A 19,866-nucleotide genomic window follows, 5' to 3' on the forward strand; every position below is an offset into this window, starting at 1 on the left:
TGCCTCCCCAGAGAGAGAGCCTTCTCAGCACCCCACACTGTAAGCAGCTCCAGGGATGACTTGAGTCATCCAGGGGCCAGAGGTCAAACTGGAGGATGGAGGTGGGAGGCCTTGGAGTGGCCTTGGGGACAGCATGTTCTGGCCAGTAAGTTAGTCACTAGTCACGGGAGTTTCCAGAGCTGTGAGGCCATCAAAGCAGAAAAACACCCGATACCCTGGACCTGGTTTGGACCCACCATCCCCGTCCCTCTCTCTCGGAATGGCCCCAGATCCCAGGAGAGACCTGAGTCCCCCTCCCCCGTGCAGCTGCTTTGGAGGTATTTATAGCCTGAGCGTGAGGCGGCAAGGACACGCGCTTTTATTTCGGAAGTGATAATTCCAATTCCAGGTGGGTGAGCCCAGGAGGACCCAGCGTCCCCTCCCCTACTCTACTCTCACTACCAGGGCCCTGGGGACCGCCCCTGCTACCACTCAGCCCACCTAGAAACGGCCCCCTTCTTAGTCCCAAGTGTGTGGGCCAAACCAGTTTTCAGACGTCAAACTGGGCACCACCAACCAACCTCCAAGACCCCGCGCCCGGCAGGCGTTTAGAACTCCATTCTCAGTCCTGGATCCGCCTGCAATGCGGGAGACCTGGGTTCGATCCCTGGGTTGGGAAGATCCCCTGGAGAAGGGAAAGGCTACCCACTCCAGTATTCTGACCTGGAGAATTCCATGGATTGTATAGCCCATGAGATCGCAAAGAGTCGGACAAGACTGAGCGACTTTCACTCTCGGTCCCGGAATACGAAGCGCGGCTCGGTGCTGACCTCTAATGGACGAGGCTGGTAGTGCGGGACGACGGCAGTGCCTGAGCCGCCCGGGCCTGAGGGGCCACCGGCGTTTCCATCTCCTCCCCTCCCAACTCTGCTCCGCCCGGTCGAGAAGGAAGCCCTGAAACTGGCTCCTCGGCGCGTCTTTGCTCCATCCCTGGGGCTCCAGGATTGTGCCCGGCAAGCCAGGAACCTGCGGCAAAGATGCCTCCCTGGGTGTAGGCGTGGAGTTCATTCGGCACACCTTGTCCACGCCCCGCCCACTGTGGGCACAGGGCCCAGGCACGTAGCTGATGTCTATCTGATCGTCAAATATTTGTGGCGTACCTGCCAGGCCAGAGAGAAGAGGCCACGGCCCTGCCCTCCTGGGGCTCCCGGGTCAGTCCTGGGGGCCTGACTGTACCTGTGCAAGGCAGCATGAATAAGGGGACTACGGGACACACCGGCTGTGAAAGCGCAGAGGATCGGGGCGGGGGTGGGGGTCGGGCAGGTTCGTGGAGGAGGCGAGAACCTGAAAGAGAAGCAGATGTTAGCTCGGCAGAGAAGCCGAGAAAGGCATTCCAGGTAAAGGGTCTGCGAAGGCAGAGGGCAGGCGGCAGAGGTAGTGCAGAGCACGAGAGAACTGCCCCTGGGCTGGAGGGTGGGGCGAGGCGGTTGCTGGCCAATCGGGATCGGCCGTGTTGGGCTCTCCGGCAGCCTGGATTGGGTCTCTAGATATCCCAGGGGAGGGGGCTGCGGCTCCATCCCCGCCCCCAATCGCGGGCAGGTTGCAGCGCCCCCTGGGAGCCGGGCTAGGGTCTCAGCTGGTTGGTTCCTCCTAGGGCTTCTCCAGGCTGCGATACTTCTTACGCAACACGGACACCGGGTCTTTGAAGAGCACTGGGTCTAGACGGAGGCGCGAGGACACGAGGGGCATGTGGCCGAACCCTGCGGCCATCTGGTTGATGCAGTCCTGGGCGGCCGGCCGAGGCTCCGATCTGAGCCGCGGACTCCCAGGCACCTAAGAGGGGGGGCGGAGAATGCGCTGGGGAGGGGTGGCTTCTCTTACTTGGAACCCCGCCCTGCCGCCCCTCCCCCCCGCCCGTCCCGTGCAGCACAAAGGATTTGGGTTAGACAGAGCGTGGCTTCCCTAGCCAGGGCCCTCCCAGTGCCGACCACGCCCATGGGTCCTCACCAGTGGAGGTTTGGCCTCCTGATGCCACGGCCCATAGGGCACCTTGATAGGCGGCAACTTGGTGACGGCTGCTACTAGAAAGTTCATCAGGACATCCACGCAGGGGGGTGACTCATCTGCCAGGGTCCTCAGAGCCTTGGGCAGGGAGTGGGTGAAGAGGGTGTGGTAATACCTGGGTGAGAGGAGACGAACAGGAGAGGGTGCAGCCCCATTCCCCCCCAAGGCCGAATTCTTCTCCCTCCTGGCCTCACTCTCCCATTGATTCCAATTCCTAAGCTTCCTGTGAAAGTCCTGCACCCTTTTCTGAGCCCTGGCCGCCTCCAGGAGCTCCCATCCCGTGTATGCTCTGCTCTCCACTACTCTGTGCCCTGTGGCTTCTCTGCAGCCAATAGTGAAATGAAATGCAAAAGAGAAAAGAAATGCAAAACGGCAAAATGGTTGTCTGAGGAGGCCTTACAAATAGCTGAGAAAAAACGAGAAGCTAAAAGCAAAGGAGAAAGGGGAAACTATACCCATCTTGAATGCAGAGTTCCAAAGAATAGCAAGGAGAGATAAGAAAGACTTCCTCAGTGATCAGTGCAAAGAAATAGAGAAAACAATAGAATGGGAAAGGGTAGAGATCTCTTCAAGAAAATTAGAGATACCAAGGGAACATTTCATGCAAAGATGGCCACAATAAAGGACAGAAATGGTATGGACCTAACAGAAACAGAAGGTATTAAGAAAAGGTGGCAAGAATATACAGCAGAACTATACAAAAAAGATTTTAACGACCCAGATGACCATGATGGTGTGATCACTCACCTAGAGCCAGACATCCTGGGGTCCAAAGTGAAGCTGGGCTTAGGAATCATCACTATGAACAAAGCTAGTGGAGGTGATGGAATTCCAATTGAGCTATTTCAAATCCTAAAAGATGATGCTGTGAAAGTGCTGCACTCAATATGCCAGCAAATTTGGAAAACTCAGCAGTGGCCACAGGACTGGAAAAGGGCAGTTTTCATTCCAATCCCAAAGAAAGGCAATGCCAAAGAATGTTCAAACTACCGCACAATTGCACTCATCTCATACACTAGCAAAGTAATGCCCCAAATTCTCCAAGCCAGGTTTCAAATTTCCAGATGTTCAAACTAGATTTAGAAAAGGCAGAGGAACCAGAGATCAAATTGCCAACATCCATTGGATCATAGAAAAAGCAAGAGAGTTACAGAAAAACATCTACTTCTGCTTTATTGACTATGTTAAAGACTTTGACTGTGTGGATCACAACAAACTGTGGAAAATTCTGAAAAAGATGGGAATACCAGACCACCTGACCTGCCTCTTGAGAAACCTCAGGAGGTTTCCAGGTCAAGAAGCAATAGTTAGAACTGGACATGGAACAACAGATTGGTTCCAAATTGGGAAAGGAGTATGTCGAGGCTGTATATTGTTACCCTGCTTATTTAACTTATATGCAGAGTACTTCATGCAAAATGCCAGGCTGGAAGAAGCACAAGCTGGAATCAAGATTGCCGGGAGAAATATCAATAACCTCAGATATGCAGATGACACTACCCTTATGGCAGAAAGCAAAGAAGAACTAAAGGGCCTCTTGATGAAAGTGAAAGAGGAGAGTGAAAAAGCTGGCTTAAAACTCAACATTCAGAAAACAGAGATCATGGCATCCAGTCCCATCACTTCATGGCAAATAGATGGGGAAACAATGGAAACAGTGAGAGACTATTTTCCTGGGCTCCAAAATCACTGCAGATGGTGACTGCAGCCATGAAACTGAAAGGTGCTTTCTCCTTGGAAGAAAACTTATGACCAACCTAGACAGCATATTAAAAAGCAGAGACATTACTTTGCCAACAAAGGTCCATCCAGTTGAAGCTATGGTTTTTCCAGTAGTCATGTATGGATGTGAGAGTTGGACTATAAAGAAAGCTGAGCACCAAAGAATTGATGCTTTTGAACTGTGGTGTTGGAGAAGACTCTTGAGAGTCCCTTGGACTGCAAGGAGATCCAACCAGTCCATCCTAAAGGAAATCAGGCCTGAATATTCTTTGGAAGGACTGATGTTGAAGCTGAAACTCCAATACTTTGGCCACCTGATGTGAAGAACTGACTCACTGGAAAAGACCCTGATGCTGGGAAAGATTGAAGGCAGTAGGAGAAGGGGACGACAGATGATGAGATGGTTGGATGGCATCACCGACTCAATGGACATGAGTTTGAGCAAACTTTGGGAGATGGTGATGGACAGAGAAGCCTGCTGTGCTGCAGTCCATGGGGTCACAAAGAGTCGGACATGACTGAGCAACTGAACTGACTGAACTCTCCTCTCCCTTAGGCTCCTTGGGGGCCCTCACCTGGGCTCTGAGTCTGAATTCAGGCAGGAGGAAAGGATCAGCTGGATCCCAGGCCTTCAAAGGTGGAAGCCCAAAGAGTAGCTTCAGGGAGGCTGTGGATTTACCACACCTCCCCAAAATCCAAACCCTGTCCATGGCCTCTGCATGGCTCTACTTAAAATACCACTAGCTGCCTTTGGTTGACTATCTGTGTGCGAAGGACGTCATGTACTTTTCTTATGTGATGGTCACACCAGCCCTGTGAGGTGAATACACTTACAAATGAGGAAACTGAACCTCAAGAGAGGTGGGGAGACTTGCCCATCACAGCACTGGGAAGTGGCCTTGAACCTGGATCTCGGGGTGATATGCTGGCTGTATGTGTCCACTCCCATACCACCCTGCTCCTGGTTCAAAGAGGGGGGTCTCTGTGAGCCTCTGAGTCCAGTGCCCGCGTTACCATCGGTACCTGTGGTAGAAGGCAGCTGAGGTGAGAACCATGGAGAATTCATTGGCCCTCTCTCCAGTGTAGCCCCAGCCCCCCTGGGTCTCATCCCAGAAGTGGCTCCATGTGAGAAAGCCGACCATCCGCTCCGGGAAGCTCTGCCATACCATGAAAGCGAAGTCCACCTGGGGAGATATTTAAGTGAGGTGTGAGGAAGGACTTTCTGCTGAGCCAGGAACATCGGAGACACGGAGTCAAGGCCAGCCCGGCTGAGGGGACTCGGGGGAGAGGAGATGGCAGCCTGAAAATGTCCGGGGATTGCTTAGGAACTCCCCAACTGGGAAATAGAAACAGTGCTTTTGCAGCTGGAAACTGAAAATGTTTTCAGAGAGTCTGTGAAGTGAAAGTCGCTCAGTTGTGTCCGATCCTTTGCAACCCCATGGACTGTAGCCCGCCAGGCTCCTCTGTCCATGGAATTCTCCAGGCAAGAATACTGGAGTGGGTAGCCATTCCCTTCTCCAGGAGATCTTCCTGAGCCAGGGCTTGAACCGGGGTCTCCTGCATTGCAGGCAGATTCTTTACCATCTGAGCCACCAGGGAAGACCAAAGAATCTGTGGAAAGCTTCTGTTAGATTTCTAAGGAGGAGGCTGATGGCTCACCTGGGTGATTTCTAAAGCAGGAGGCTAGACCTCTTGATCTTTGATCATCCCAGCTCCTGGACTCTGAGGGGCTGCCAGGACCCACACAGGGGTCCTCTTGGGGGTACTCACCTCACTTGTGGAAAGACTGCTGTGGGCGTCCAGGCTCAGGATGGCATCGGTGCTGATGGCGCTGTACGGGAGGAAGCGGTCACTGGCCTGCAGGGGGACGGGGTGGAGGGCAACTCAGCTGTGGGACCCCTCCCCAGGCTCGCATGGTGAGAATCTGAAAATCTGCTAAGCAGGATCCCCCCCGCCCCACCACCCCCCACAGGCATGGTGTAAAAGGAAGAGCCATGAAAACAAGTCTGCAAGGAACTTGGACCCGAGGACCTCGCTTTCCCTCTGTGGATTTCAGTGCGCCCTTTGGTTAAATGGGGCCATTGGTGTCTAGGTTCCTTCCAGGTTTGACATTTCAGGATTCCTCTAGTGTCACATCAGATGCTCACCTCAACCCTGGAAGGGGTTGTTAAACATCCTTTGTTTCAAAGAGACAGGTTCGGAGAGATGGGCTTGCCCAGGATGGCACAGCGAGCGGTTGTGTCACACCATCCCAGATTCTCAGAAGCCACCTGCCCCATCCCCACCCCCGCCCCAAATGCTGCCACCTGCCCAAGTTTCCCCTCTCTCCCTTACCTGAGACAGCAAGGTAGTCCCTCTGCCTTCCCTCATCACACAAAACCTGGTTCTCTGGCGGTACAATTCACAAGGACGGAAGAGAATCATTTCTATTAGGCCTGCAGCTGAAACCCACGGTCTGATTTCTCCAGGCCCAACTTGAAGTCCAGCTGTGGCTCAGGCCTAAGTCAACCCTGCTGTGTGTGTGTTCCCCAGATCCCAGCCTTCTGCCCTTCCTGTGCCCCTCCCCATCCTCACCTTCCTGTGCCCATCAAGGACTGTCAAGGGCACTGCTGTCTCAGGCCACCTGGGTGGGGGTGGCTTCTTACTGCTCCAGAGAACCAAGATCTAGAAGGAAAGACGGGGGAGGATGTCCTGAAGTCTGGGGCAGAAGGTGGTGGTGGAGGTGTCCCAGGAGTACTCTTTCTCAGGGTGGAAAAAGTTTAGGGGAGCCACTGTTGTATGTGACTTTGGAAGGAATTTAGTTGGATCCAAGGTGCATTTATGGCTGCCCTGTTTTTGCCTCTGGGCTTCTGGAAGGCATGAAGTCCAGTAACACACACGCTACCTGTAGCGTTAGAGCTCAGGTCACACCTACCCTGGACCCTGACCCCATCCCCATCTTTTCTCGAAGGTTTTTATTCTCTTCCTCTTGCTCTTTTATCATTCCCAGCCCAGCTCAAGTGTCCCATCTTTGAAGCTGCTCCATCTGTGCTCTGGCTGAACAAACTGCTTATTTCCTTTCCAAGTACTCTCGAGAGCCTATCTGGTTTCTCTGGAAGTGACATTTGACAGTCTGTGTGCTGGGAGATGCTAACTAAATATGAATCTGGGGCAGACTCCTTTCCTGCTTTTTCTCTGCATCCTCAGCATCAAGCCCAGGGTGCTCAGAAAATGCCGGATGAGCAAATGAATGCATGTACGTTTACTTCAACCTCCCAAGAGGTGCCTGTTTTTCAGGGGGCTTCATCAGTTTCCATGAGGGAAGAGGGGATGGAGGTGGGGGAAAGGACCTAGGGAGGAACTTGGAACTGAAAGAGGAAGGCAGCAATGGTACTTGAAAATCCTTCCCATGGCTCTCCCACAATGTGTGGTTATCCTTGGTGTCCAGATGTCTTCAAGGGCCCCGCCCTGTTCCTTGCCCCAACTCTGTATCCAAGCACCCCAGCTGGCAAGGGGACTGACCTGGGCACAGTGCTGGGCGCCTGCCACCGCCTGGATGAGCTTCAGGGGAGGCTGGCCTAGAGCCCCCACCCAAATCAGGGCACTGAACCTGCCCAGAGGACGAGAGCCTGGAGGAATGAGACACAGGCTGTTAGTGTGGGAGGGAACAGAACCCCCTGGAGAATGACCTGAGCTGGGAACCTGGGGAGCCGGGAGGGGTGGGGGATTTGGAGAGGGGTTTGGTAGTACCTTAGGGCTGAGGCTGGGGCAGACTTGGGGCGAGTTGATGAGGGGACTTCAAGGTGTCCCATCCCTAGGGCACTCACCCTGTTGTAGGTGGTAGAAGGGGAAGTCTGAGGGGCTTGTGGAGAAAGTGGACAGGGCCAGGAGTGCCCCTGGGGGGCTGTTCCACAGCAGCGAGGGGTGAGCAGATGCTCCAGAGACTCGGTCCTGAATAATCTGGGAAAGGAGAGAAGGCTGGGCAGAGGGCGTGGCTAGTGTGGTGGTGGGCGGGGCCTGAGGAAGCGAGGACCCGGTGCAGCCCCACACCTCCCCCTCCAGGAATCGGGGAAGGCAGCATCGGCATCACCAGACGTCTGGGGACAGCAGGGTTCAGAGTCCAGAGTAGGGGTCACTGCCTGATGCTGTCTGCACTCGTGGCAGACACCACGAACAGGCCATGACGTTCTTTCCAGAACCAGAATCCCTCCCAACACAAGCCCCAGGCAACCAGCGCCCATCAGCTGGAGCTGTCGGATGCTTAGCAATCTGTTTGCTACAGATGTCGCTCTAGAGAGGGGGAAACTGGGCCAAGACCGGAGAAGGAGCTCATTCAAGAGCTCGGAGCCAAGTCTCAGATTCTTCCCAGAAGCATCTTCAAAGGGGACGCCTAAGCACCAGGGCAGAGGAGGTGTTAGAAGAGAGGGGCATGGCGAGGGGACAGGGATGGGGTGGAGCCAGGCATCCGAGCCCCCCTCGGGTGAGTCCCCCTCACCTCCAGAGTGGTGTGGATGACTTTCTCCACGGAGGAGAAGTACGCATCCCACAGAAACTGGGCCTGCTGACGCAGGGCAAGGACCCGTGTGAGGGGCATCTCCTGGAGGGCAGCCAGGACCTGGGGCCAGAGGGAGAAAAAAAAGAGGCATGCGGCCCTGGCAGGCTCTGACTCACCTGGTGTGGGGACAACCTAGGGTGGGGGTCTGGAACCAGAAGTCGGCTCCCTGCGGTTCTCTACATGGGTTGGCAGCTGTCATCCTTGGCAAAATCCCAGGTAATTTAGCAATCAAGTGTTCAAGGGTCACACAGAGCTGGGTTTAAATCCCACTTAGTAACTGTGTGACTGTGGACAAAGCACTTAACCTCTTTGAGTCTGTTTCCTCATCTGTAAAGTGGACAGATAGTACTGGCCTCATAGGGTGGTTGCAAGGATTAAATTAGCTGATATATATTAAGTGTTTAGCACATTGTAGAGGCTCAGTGAAAGGAAGCTATTCCTGTTAGCTTCTTGCCCTGTTCTCCACTTCTCAGGAGATTCGAGGCTTATGTTTCTATTTTTCAGAGATGGGCAAAGTTAGTTTCATCAGACGGGAAAATCACTGAGCATTTTGCTTTCCCACTCCAAGCTCCATGTAGGCGCTCAGATTTTGGATTTTTGTGTGACTTTTCCTTAAGCTAAGTACTTAAGCAGTCATGGACCGGTGGGATTGGGCCCATGGAAATCATCTAGTCTAACTTATCCCATTGTACAGATGGGGGAACTGAGGCTGAAAGAGGCTGAGGACTTGCTCTCAGAACCCCAGAGGCTTAGGGCTGGGGGGTAAAGTCATCAATATACATAAACGGAGGATAGGAGTGAGGGCTAGGATCCCGGGGTCCCCCCATGTCCCGAGTCCAGTCCCCACCCCACGGGCAGGGCCCTGAGCTACCTGAAGTGGGAGCCTCTCGTCAGCTACAACGGCCGCCTTGGTCCAATCGATGACTTCTGAGAAGGGCAGCTCCCAGCGAGGGCTGAGAAGCACAGGAATGCAGCCAGCCTGGGGGGTAGGGGGGTCACTGGGGAGCCCAGTCCCACCCTGCACACACTCACCCCTCCTCTCTGCTGCACTGGGGGCAAGGGGTAAAGAAGATAGAAAAGTGGGATTTTTTCTGGGGATGGGGTGTTATTCTGCACGGGGTGTAGTGAATATGGCTGGAGACACACCTGAGTCTCAGAGTAAAGGAGTGGGCAGCTCACCACCCCTTCCCATTGGTTTGGGCTTAGACTACCCTTCCAGTTCAGGAGTGTGGGGGGAGATGGCTGGGGGGTGCCCCCATCGGGGTTGTACCTGCAGGGCTTGAAGGAAGTGCAAGGCATCAGGATTGCGGCCAGGGATGAGGCAGAAGGTGGCGTTGGGTAGCGTCGCCCTGGGGTGGGTCCTGAAGAGGCACAGGAAGGGGTCCTGCACATAGAAAGCCTAAGACAGCTGCCCCCACCCAGCTCCCTGGATGCCCCCCCAGCCCTCCACACTAACACTCCCAAATTCACAGTGTGCAAGCCCACCATCATGTTCCCATATTTTAACATTCTTGCACACGCACAGCCACACACTGTCCCTGTCCCACTGCTAAGGCAGCAGGCAGGAACCCCGAGCTCAAGCTCCGCCGCTGCCCTCAGGATTAGGCACCTCCCTTCTCTTCTCTGGACCATGGTTTGCACATTTGCAAAATGGGAGGCAGCTGAGCTGCTGTTTCCGCTGACTTGGGCACGTACATATGTGTTTGCCCTCCCACCACTCGCCACACGCAGACTTCTGGGCACCCCTCACCTGAGTGGCCTCCATGCCCTGCCCTCCCCCAATCCTCAGAGCCCAGGCCCGTGAAAGACTCTTCTGTCCGAAGGTGGGCTGGGCCCCCAGCCTGGAACCACACAGGAAGCAGCTGCCCAGAGAGGGCCCTCGCCCAGAGGACAGGCCTCCTCTGTTCCTCCCCCTCCCCTCCCCCCAGGCCCAGGGCCACCCTCAGGCCGCGTGTCTGTGGGGGGCGGGGTAGAAGTCACAGCCTCCTCAGAGCCACTGCCTACCCTGGGACTGCTTGGCCAGGGAAGGAGTGCCATGACCTGGCTACGGGGTGTGTGTGTGTGTGTGTGTGCGCTCGCACGGGTGTGGGTGTGCATGTGTGTGTGTGCGCACACGCACGCATGGGTGTGCACAAGACTCCGAGCTGCAAGGGTGTGTGTGTGTGTGTGTGTGTGTGTGTGTGTGTGCGCACACGCATGCATGGGTGTGCACAAGACTCCGAGCTGCGGGTGTGTCTGTGTGTGGGGGGGAGTGTTTGTGGTGTGTGTGTGTGCACACACATGCATGGGTGTGTACAGGACTCCGGGCTACGGGGTGTGTGTATATGTGTGTGTGTGTGTGCGCGTGCACACATGGGTGTGCACAGGACTCCAGGCTATGGGGTGTGTTTGTGGTGGGTGTGTGCGGGTGTGTGTGTATGCATGTATGTGCGTGTGCGCATGCACGCATGGATGTGCACAGGACTCCGGGCTATGGGGTGTGTGTGTGGTGTGTGTGTGTGGTGTGTGTGTGTGGTGTGTGGTGTGTGTGTGTGGTGTGTGTGTGTGTGGTGTGGTGTGTGTGTGTGTGGTGTGTATGTGGTGTGGTGTGTGTGTGTGTGTGTGTGGTGTGTGTGTGTGTGGTGTGTGTGTGGTGTGGTGTGTGTGTGTGTGGTGTGGTGTGTGTGTGGTGTGGTGTGTGTGTGTGTGTGGTGTGGTGTGTGTGTGTGGTGTGTGTGTGTGTGTGGTGTGTGTGGTGTGTATATGTGTGTGTGTGTGTGTGGTGTGGTGTGTGTGTGTGTGTGTGGTGTGTGTGTGGTGTGGTGTGTGTGTGTGTGTGTGTGGTGTGTGTGTGTGTGGTGTGTGTGTGTGTGGCGTGTGTGTGTGTGTGGTGTGTGTGTGTGGTGTGTGTGTGTGGTGTGGTGTGTGTGTGTGGTGTGTGTGTGTGTGTGGTGTGTGTGTGTGTGGTGTGGTGTGTGTGTGTGGTGTGGTGTGTGTGTATGTTCAAACATGGGTGTGCACAGGACTCTGGGGCCCATAGGCCTGCTCTGAGTGGGACTGAGGAGTAAGGCCGAGGGGATCCCAGGACCCTTCTCACCTACAGCCTGTCTGGTCCTGAGTCTGAACTTTCAGGAAGCAATCCTAGGAGTAGTTAGCCTCTGGACCAACCTTCCTTGAACAGATGGGGAGACTGAGTCTCAGAGAGCCCGAGGACTGGCTCAGGGTCTCAGAAAAGGGTGGGGGCTCTGCTGGAACTGGAACCAAGGTGTGCTGGCCCCTGACCCTGGGTTATCTGGGCCCCCTGGAGCTGCTGCCCAGGGGTCTCCCAGCGGACCCGGCTTTCTTTGTCTGATACTCAGGTGTCCATCAGGCTTCTCCTGGAAGAAGCTGCAAGTTAAAAACAGGACACCCTCCATCTCACTAAAAGCCACAGTAAACCCCTGAAGGACTGAAAACTCCTAAGTTGAAGGCTACAGAGAAACCAGAGCCAGAGAACTTACTGAATAAACTGTACCAGTCAGTCCTCGTTAACCTCCTCTGTGTGTTTGCACATCCTTCTTCAGCCTGAAGCACCCTTTCCTGCCTTGCAGCCTGAAGAGCTCCCCCTGCTCTGTCTTAATGTCTAAAGTTCAAATATCACCTCCTCTGGGAAGCCCTCCATGGTCTCTCCAGAGATGGCGCCTTCCTCTGCTCCCACAGCCTCTCCGTGCCCTGAAGTAGTAATGAACTGAGTTAACCTTACCAGAGATCAAATTGCCAACATCTGCTGGATCATCGAAAAAGCAAGAGAGTTCCAGAAAAACATCAACTTCTGCTTTATTGACTATACCAAAGCCTTTGACTGTGTGGATCACAATAAACTGTGGAAAATTTTGAAAGAGATGGGCATACCAGACCATCTGACCTGCCTCTTGAGAAACCTGTATGCAGGTCAGGAAGCAACAGTTAGAACTGGACATGGAACAACAGCCTGGCTCCAAATAGGAAAAGGAGTACGTCAAGGTTGTATGTCACCTTGCTTATTTAACTTATATGCAGAGTACATCATGAGAAACGCTGGGCTGGAAGAAGCACAAGCTGGAATCAAGATTGCTGGGAGAAATATCAATAACCTCAGATATGTAGATGACACCACCCTTATGGCAGAAAGTGAAGAGGAATTAAAAAGCCTCTTGATGAAAGTGAAAGAGGAGAGTGAAAGAGTTGGCTTAAAGCTCAACATTCAGAAAACAAAGATCATGGCATCTGGTTCCATCACTTCATGGCAAATAGATGGGGAAACAGTGGAAACAGTGTCAGACTTTATTTTTTTAGGCTCCAAAATCACTGCAGATGATGACTGCAGCCATGAAATTAAAATACACTTACTCCTTGGAAGGAAAGTTATGACCAACCTAGATAGCATATTCAAAAGCAGAGACATTACTTTGCCAACAAAGGTCCGTCTAGTCAAGGCTATGGTTTTTCCAGTGGTCATGTATGGATGTGAGATTTGGACTGTGAAGAAAGCTAGGCACCAAAGAATTGATGCTTTTGAACTGTGGTGTTGGAGAAGACTCTTGAGAGTCCCTTGGACTGCAAGGAGATCCAACCAGTCCATTCTGAAGGAGATCAGCCCTGGGATTTCTTTGGAAGGAATGATGCTAAAGCTGAAACTCCAGTACTTTGGCCACCTCATGCGAAGAGTTGACTCCTTGGAAAAGACTCTGATGCTGGGAGGGATTGGGGGCAGGAAGAGAAGGGGACGACAGAGGATGAGATGGCTGGATGGCATCACTGACTCAATGGATGTGAGTCTGAGTGAACTCCGGGAGTTGGTGATGGATAGGGAGGCCTGGCATGCTGCGATTCATGGGGTCACAAAGAGTCGGACATGACTGAGCGACTGAACTGAACTGAACTGAACCTTCACTGAGCATGTCCTTTGTTCTAAGTGCATTAAATACTTAGACTCACTTCATTCTCACAGCAACCCTAGGAGATGAGAGGTATGTGTATGCTCCATTTTACAGATGAGGAAACTGAGACCTAAAGAGGTTGCACAGCTCTGAAGTAGAGGAGCCAGGCAGGCAGCTTGCCCAGCCTCTCTCTACTTAACAATGTCTGTCATAACCAGGGACTTGTCTGTCTCTCTAATAAGACTGAGCTACTTGAAGGTTGGGGCTGTGCCTCCTTCAGCCAGTATCCCCAGGGCCAAGCAGAGCACCCAGCAGAGAATGGGCGCTCAGTGGTGCTAGACAAATGAAAGCTCAGTGTGCAACAGAGGAGAGACTCAACACCAATGGGCCAAATGTCTGAAAGGTCAGTTTTGGCACAAATTCTAGTAATGGAGCTGGCTGAGAGTAGTCAGTGAGTGGCCTCGGGAGGTGTCGAGTTCCCTATCAGAGGCTGGTTGAGCACTGCACGGCATGTGTGTGTGTGTGTGTGTGTGCACGTGTGTGTGTGTGTGTGTGTGTTGTAGAAGGGATGTCATGGTGACTGCTGGTCATCTGTGACTATGTAAAGTGTTTGCCATGGACCTGGGGCCTCAGTGCCCAAGACTGCTGATGAGGTGACTCCACCCATGGCCCCAGGCAGGGCCGCATTGCAATTTGCAAAGCCCTAGGCTCTGGCCTTTGCAGCCCCTCAACCATAAAAATATTATAAAAATTATATTCGACAACTGTGTTGGTATAAAAATGAACATACAAATATATTAAAGCATTTTCTTCTATTTAAAAGTTCATTTCTTTTTTCCTTCTGATTTTCAAAGAAATGAAAACAGTTTCATGGGCTCCTACAATATCATGGGCCCTAGGCACTGCACCTCCTGGGCACAGTGGCGACAGGGCAGGGGATCTTAAAACGTGCATTAAATTTATGTTTTAAAAAAAAAGCAGGGAAGAACCTATGCACGTTTATATCCACACAGAGTACTTCAGAAAAGACACAAGAGAGACTAGCAACGGTGTTTGGCTCCAGGAAGGAAAACTGGGTGGCCGGAGACAGGAATGGCAGGGAGTTATTACTGCATACCCTTCTGTGCCTTTGGAATTTTGTACCATGTGAATGAATCCCCTATTCATAAAAGTAAATAAATAACAATTTAAACTGTTAGAGGCTTATTCCAGAGCAACAGGAGACTGTTCAACGAAGGTGGAAAAATATGGGCTTTGGAGCCAGAAATGTGCGGTTTAATCTCAAGCTCTGCAGCTCATAAGTGCCAGATCAGAGCAGTGAGGGAGGCCCTGGTGAACCAAGGAGCTTGTCACCAAAGGCCCTTGGTGGGCTCCTTCCACCTCTCTGAGCCTCAGTTTCCTGTTCCCTGAAATGGGGATAGTAACACCTCCCTTGAAAGGTGCTTGAGAGGATTAGCCATGGCTGGCACAGCACCCGCCCCGGAGAGCGGGCTCTCCCCAATGCTCCTTTTCACCCTTCCCCCTACGCCCGGCGGAGTAAATGTGGGCCAGTGGTGGGGCCGTGAATTGCCTCTTTCTCTGGCCAGCACTTGTTTATTCAGGCTACCTTCCGGGGCCGGCCCATGGCTGTGGGCCTCCCTCTCTCTGTCCCTATACTTGACAGCTGTTCAGACAGCTGCCTGTCACTACAGGGAAACTGAGGCTCGGGCTACTCCAGAGATTACAAGTCCTGACGCCTGCAAGTAGGTGGAGACCAAACACAGAACTGCTTGAAGTTCGGGGGACAGTTAGACGCTGCCATGCATGACACCTTGGAAATAAACTTATCAAAAAGGCAACTCAGACGGTGGCCCACAGCAATTAGAAAACCCTGGCCAATTCTGGCCAGTTTGGATTCAATCAGTAAACATTTAGTGAGCTCCTACCTACCGTGTGCACTCCCCAAGTTTCAGTTTCTCAAAGTTCAGGCTAAAATACCTTTCAGATTCACCAGTAACCAATAGCATTTAGCAGTCACTAAAGTCAGCTGAAAGAAGAACTTCCTGTAACTAAGAATGGCTAAGTGTCTAATCAGACATAAGGCCGGGCAAGTGAGTGGAGAACCTTGTCACCAAAGGTCAGCTCCATCTGAATTTGGAGCTTGAGGTGCCTGGGGGGATCCCCAGCATTTCAGGTGCGGTCCAGAAGATGCCTGCTAGGGATGGGTCCTGGCAGAAGGGCCATGGGGACTGAGGGACAGGTCTGCTGTTCCTAACCTGGCTGCGGGGTTCCCTGGAGGCCATGTGCCTTTGGGAGGTAGAGAGATTCCATTCCCACAAGAGCCCTGTGGCTGAGAGAAGCCCCAGAAGCCCCAGGCAGAGGCAAAAATGGAGCTTGGCCACGTGAAGAATTCCTGGGAGGGAAGTGGAGCTCAGAATAAGCCATGTTGTTCTAGCAAAGAACAGGGAGATATCTGACACAGGGGACAAGAGAAGGATTCTAGAGTGACAGGTTCCAACTCTAGTCTGCCCAGCCAGCCTAGGATATTGCTGGCTTCCTGGGGGTGCAGAGGGATTAGGGTGCTTAGGGGTTAACTGCTTTACCACCTGAGATGTATCACCCCAACCAGCCCAGGCAGAGACATTTTTGAATGAGTTCTCCATGTCCCCATGGGTCCCCATGTCCCTTGTATGTATTCAGACACTCTCACTGGTGGGAATGCTTTTGCAGGTCTGACTTTATCCATATTTGCTATAGCCAAAGGCTAGAGGTTAATCCCCAAAATGAGACATAGGAGCAGCTTCCATCTGTGATCATGGCCCAGAGGCATGTCTCAGAATTGATCATAAACTCCTGCTTAAAACCCAGAACTCTAATGCTGAAAGCTTTGGAGCCACGCAATCCTAGATTAAAATACTAGCTGTACTCTTTCTGGCTGGGTGGCCTCAGGGAAGTTATTTAACCTCTCTGGGCTTTAGTGTCTGGTACACCAATACTTAAAAGATATAGATTAGTATTATTTTATGATAATCATTTATAAAAAGTGCTTAGCACATAGTGGGACTTCCCCGGTGGCTCGTAAAGAATCTGCCTGCAAGGCAAGAGACCCGGGTTCAATCCCTGGGTCAGGAAGATCCCCTGGAGAAGGGAATGACTACCCACTCCAGTATTTTTGCCTGCAGAATTCCATGGACAGAGGAGCCTGGTGGGCTACAGTCCATGGGGTTGCCAAGAGTTGGACACAACTGAGTGACTAGCACAAGCACACAGTAAGCACTATAGACTTGTATGTTAACTAAAATGTTAGGGAAGGAAGGATTGGCATAAAAGAAGAGTAAATAGGAGTGAATCACATTTTATGCTTTTAAAGATCCCCAAGAAAATATTCCAAAATCTGCCTTGAACACTTCTTGCAGCAGATCATCATCTTGCTAGTCGTGTTCTCTGTTGTCTAACCCGATTCCCTCCTGCTACAGCTGAGGTCTAAATTTGCCTATCTCAATCCTACCCGGGCTCCTGGGCTCACTCCCACCACAGACCCCTCCCATCCAGCCCCCAAGGGGAGAGGTCCACTTACTGCTTGGGTCCATGGTCCTGCTCACAACGCCCATCCCAGGGGCAGGCAGAGAAGTTGGTGCCCACCGTACGCCACCCGCCCCTCTCTTCTGCCATGGCTATCAGGGCCACCCCAGGGAGGGGGCTGTGCTGCTGCAGCTGGCCAAGAGCCCCCCCTCGCAAAGGGTGGGCTTCGGGGAGAAGCGGGAGGGCCACGTCAAAGCCGGGCCGGAAAGTGTCCATCGTGGGGCTGGCCTCGGCCACCATCGCCTGTCCCAGCTGGAAGATCCGGAGGCAAGGGGCGGGGTGGAGACTGAGGACCAGATGGTTCTTGCCCCCATCCCACTGCGGGAGCTCCGGGTGGCACTCTCCAGCAGGGGTGTCGGGGCTGAGGACGAGGATGAGGAGGCAAGCCTCCGCAGCGCTGGCTGTGTGGTAGCGGGAGCCCTCGATGGAAGTCAGGACCTTGCGCGGAGTCTCAGAGATGGGTCCGACCGCCGGGTACACGAACACCTTGAGGCCACCACCTCTGCACCTCGAGGCATCAAAGCAAGCTCCCCGGTAGCAGCTGCCGCCACGGGGGGCTTGAGGAGGTTGAGGGCCATCTTCTAGGAGCTCCCCAGGCTGGGAGAAACTCTGCAGGAGCTCTGCGTCCAGCCAGCGGGGCCAGCCTTGGGGGGCCCCTGCCTGGCGTCTGGCAGGCTCTGCCAGGCGGAGAACTGGGAAGACTCTTAGCAGGATGAGGAGCCAGGAGGCCGACAGGGCCAGCCAGAGGGACTTTCTTCTCCATGACTGCATGTGGCCACCCACAGCCAGAGCTGCAGGAAGCAGAGGAAGCCAGAGGTTCAGAGGGGGCGTCTCTGGGATGGGGATCCACCTTCTAGGTCAGCGCCCTCATTGTACAGATGGGAAGACTGAGGCCTGTGGAGGGCAAGATCCAACAGCAAGTCACAAGTCACAGGCCAGGGACGACCCCGCTCTCTGGCCCTGCCTTCTTGTGGTCCGGACTCTGCTTCCTCGGCCTTTGGACAACCAAGCCAGTTTTTGCCCTTCCCAGCAGGGCCCCCTACCCCTGGGCGCTGCTCAGGCTGATGCAACCCCTGTGCAGACTGCAAGCCAGTGTCCTTCTGCCCTCCTGGCTGCACACCCTGACCTTAGCCTTGAGGGAGAGGAGGGCGGTCTGCCAGGCCATGGGGGACCTGTCAGGACTCCCACACGAGGCGGTCTGGCCAGGGTGCAGGGCTGGACAGAAGCAGGGCTGGTTTCCCCAATCCTCCCCCTTTCTGAGCAGCCCCTGAGCAGCCCGGCCACCCTGTGTCCACTGGCAAGCACTCCTGGGCTGAGGGCCCTGCGGCTGGAGCTAAAATTAGACCCTACATCCCATGTGGGCTCTCAGGGTCAGCTGAGGGCAAGGCCTGAGTGCAGCCGGTGGCCCCTGCCTGGGGGGCTGGGAGGGCTCTAAGTTCTGGTCCTCTCCCACCCTGCCGCTGTCCCAGTCCAGGCAGCTCAGTCCCTCCTCCCTCCACCTCTAGCAGCTGGTCCTGCACCCTCTGGCTTGGAGCTATCAGGGTGCAGAGGCCGGGGACCCCCTGCCAAGCCCCTGCCCCATGGCTCCCAAGCTCTGCTGTGTCTCGCCTCCCTTCTCAGGGCAGCGTTTGGTCAATCTAGATCTCTTTCCCAGCGGCAGCCTGACTCCTCCCCTGCCAGCTCTGATTGGCTCCTGTCTGGGAGGCAAGCTTTCCACTTAACCCCTTCCAAACCAGTTTTCTGGATTGCTAATAATGATAACCAGCAGGGCCCACAGCTCATGATTGGCCTTGAGCTATTCCAACCTCTATCTCACATCAGCCTTCCAAGGCCAAGGTTTCAGTTCAGTTCCGTTCAGTCGTTCAGTCGTGTCCAACTCTTTCCGACCCCATGAATTGCAGCACGCCAGGCCTCCCTGTCCATCACCAACTCCTGGAGTTCACTCAGACTCACGTCCATTGAGTCAGTGATGCCATCCAGCCATCTCATCCTCTGTCGTCCCCTTCTCCTCTTGCCCCCAATCCCTCCCAGCATCAGAGTCTTTTCCAAGGAGTCAACTCTTTGCATGAGGTGGCCAAAGTACTGGAGTTTCAGCTTTAGCATCATTCCTTCCAAAGAAATCCCAGGGCTGATCTCCTTTAGAACGGACTGGTTGGATCTCCTTGCAGTCCAAGGGACTCTCAAGAGTCTTCTCCAACACCAACAGTTCAAAAGCATCAATTCTTCGGTGCTCAGCCTTCTTCACAGTCCAACTCTCACATCCATACATGACCACTGGAAAAACCATAGCCTTGACTAGACGGACCTTTGTTGGCAAAGTAATGTCTCTGCTTTTGAATACGCTATCTAGGTTGGACATAACTTTCCTTCCAAGGAGTAAGCGTCTTTTAATTTCGTGGCTGCAGTCACCATCTGCAGTGATTTTGGAGCCCCCAAAAAATAAAGTCTGACACTGTTTCCACTGTTTCCCCATCTATTTCCCATGAAGGGATGAGAATCACTGCCATTTCCTATGGATGAGCAAAATGAAACTCAGAGAGGGGATGGTATCTTCTAAGGAGACCCTGCTAAGGAGTGGCAGGGTGGGATTTGAACCTTGAGCTCCTGACTAGAGTCCTTAGAGCTTCCCACTGGTCACTGTAGCTGGGGGACTTGCTCCTGGCTGGGATACAGGCTCTCCACATTTTAACCCCTTCCATCAACAGATGAGATAATGAGGCATCAAGTGGCTGCGGTGTGGGTGTGTGATAATGGATAAGGTGCTTCCAACTATTCCCAGGATTGGTCTCTCTTCCTTCAGCCCTCCACCCTTACCCTCTGCCAATCCAACTCTAGCTCCAGCTTTTTCAGCACCTTTCCTGACACCTTACACTCAGGCCCATGGGTTAGCCCTTGCCTGGAGCTCTGTCGGAAGGGTCTGTAGTACTGGATCCTTGTTCCAGTCCATATGTGGAGTTCTTCCTGAGGGTGAAGGGCTTCCCTGTGGCTCAGATGGTAAAGAATCTGCCTGCAATGCAGGAGAGCTGGGTTAGATCCCTGAGAAAGGAAATGGCAGCCCACTCCAGGATTCTTGCCTGGAGAATTCCATGGACAGAGGAGCCACAAACAGTCTGACATGACTGAGTAACC

At 53.5% G+C, this 19,866-nt stretch overlaps 1 protein-coding gene across 4 annotated transcripts; it reads right to left on the reverse strand.

The window, feature by feature from the left end:
- Positions 1 to 335: 335 nt before the first annotated feature.
- On the reverse strand, positions 336 to 18,360 carry EXTL1 (exostosin like glycosyltransferase 1). Of its 4 annotated transcripts, XR_002182943.2 has the most exons (13): positions 16,733 to 18,360; positions 9,570 to 9,660; positions 9,171 to 9,278; positions 8,240 to 8,359; positions 7,572 to 7,704; positions 7,267 to 7,373; positions 6,340 to 6,429; positions 6,100 to 6,153; positions 5,536 to 5,622; positions 4,789 to 4,949; positions 1,987 to 2,158; positions 703 to 1,812; positions 336 to 617 (listed from the first exon to the last, which is right to left on the reverse strand). XR_002182943.2 is itself a non-coding variant. In XM_019980841.2 (12 exons), the coding sequence occupies exons 1-12, from the start codon at positions 17,506 to 17,508 to the stop codon at positions 1,630 to 1,632; spliced, it is 2,082 nt and encodes a 693-aa protein (XP_019836400.2). In that variant the 5' UTR covers positions 17,509 to 18,360; the 3' UTR covers positions 336 to 1,629. The 4 variants fall into 4 exon arrangements, 3 of the variants coding, with proteins under 3 accessions (XP_019836400.2, XP_019836410.2, XP_019836417.2); XM_019980841.2 differs by having other exon boundaries at positions 336 to 1,812; XM_019980851.2 differs by lacking the exon at positions 6,100 to 6,153 and having other exon boundaries at positions 336 to 1,812.
- Positions 18,361 to 19,866: the final 1,506 nt, after the last annotated feature.

The sequence above is a fragment of the Bos indicus genome, chromosome 2, assembly GCF_029378745.1.
Source record: "Bos indicus isolate NIAB-ARS_2022 breed Sahiwal x Tharparkar chromosome 2, NIAB-ARS_B.indTharparkar_mat_pri_1.0, whole genome shotgun sequence".
Lineage (NCBI taxonomy): Eukaryota > Metazoa > Chordata > Mammalia > Artiodactyla > Bovidae > Bos > Bos indicus.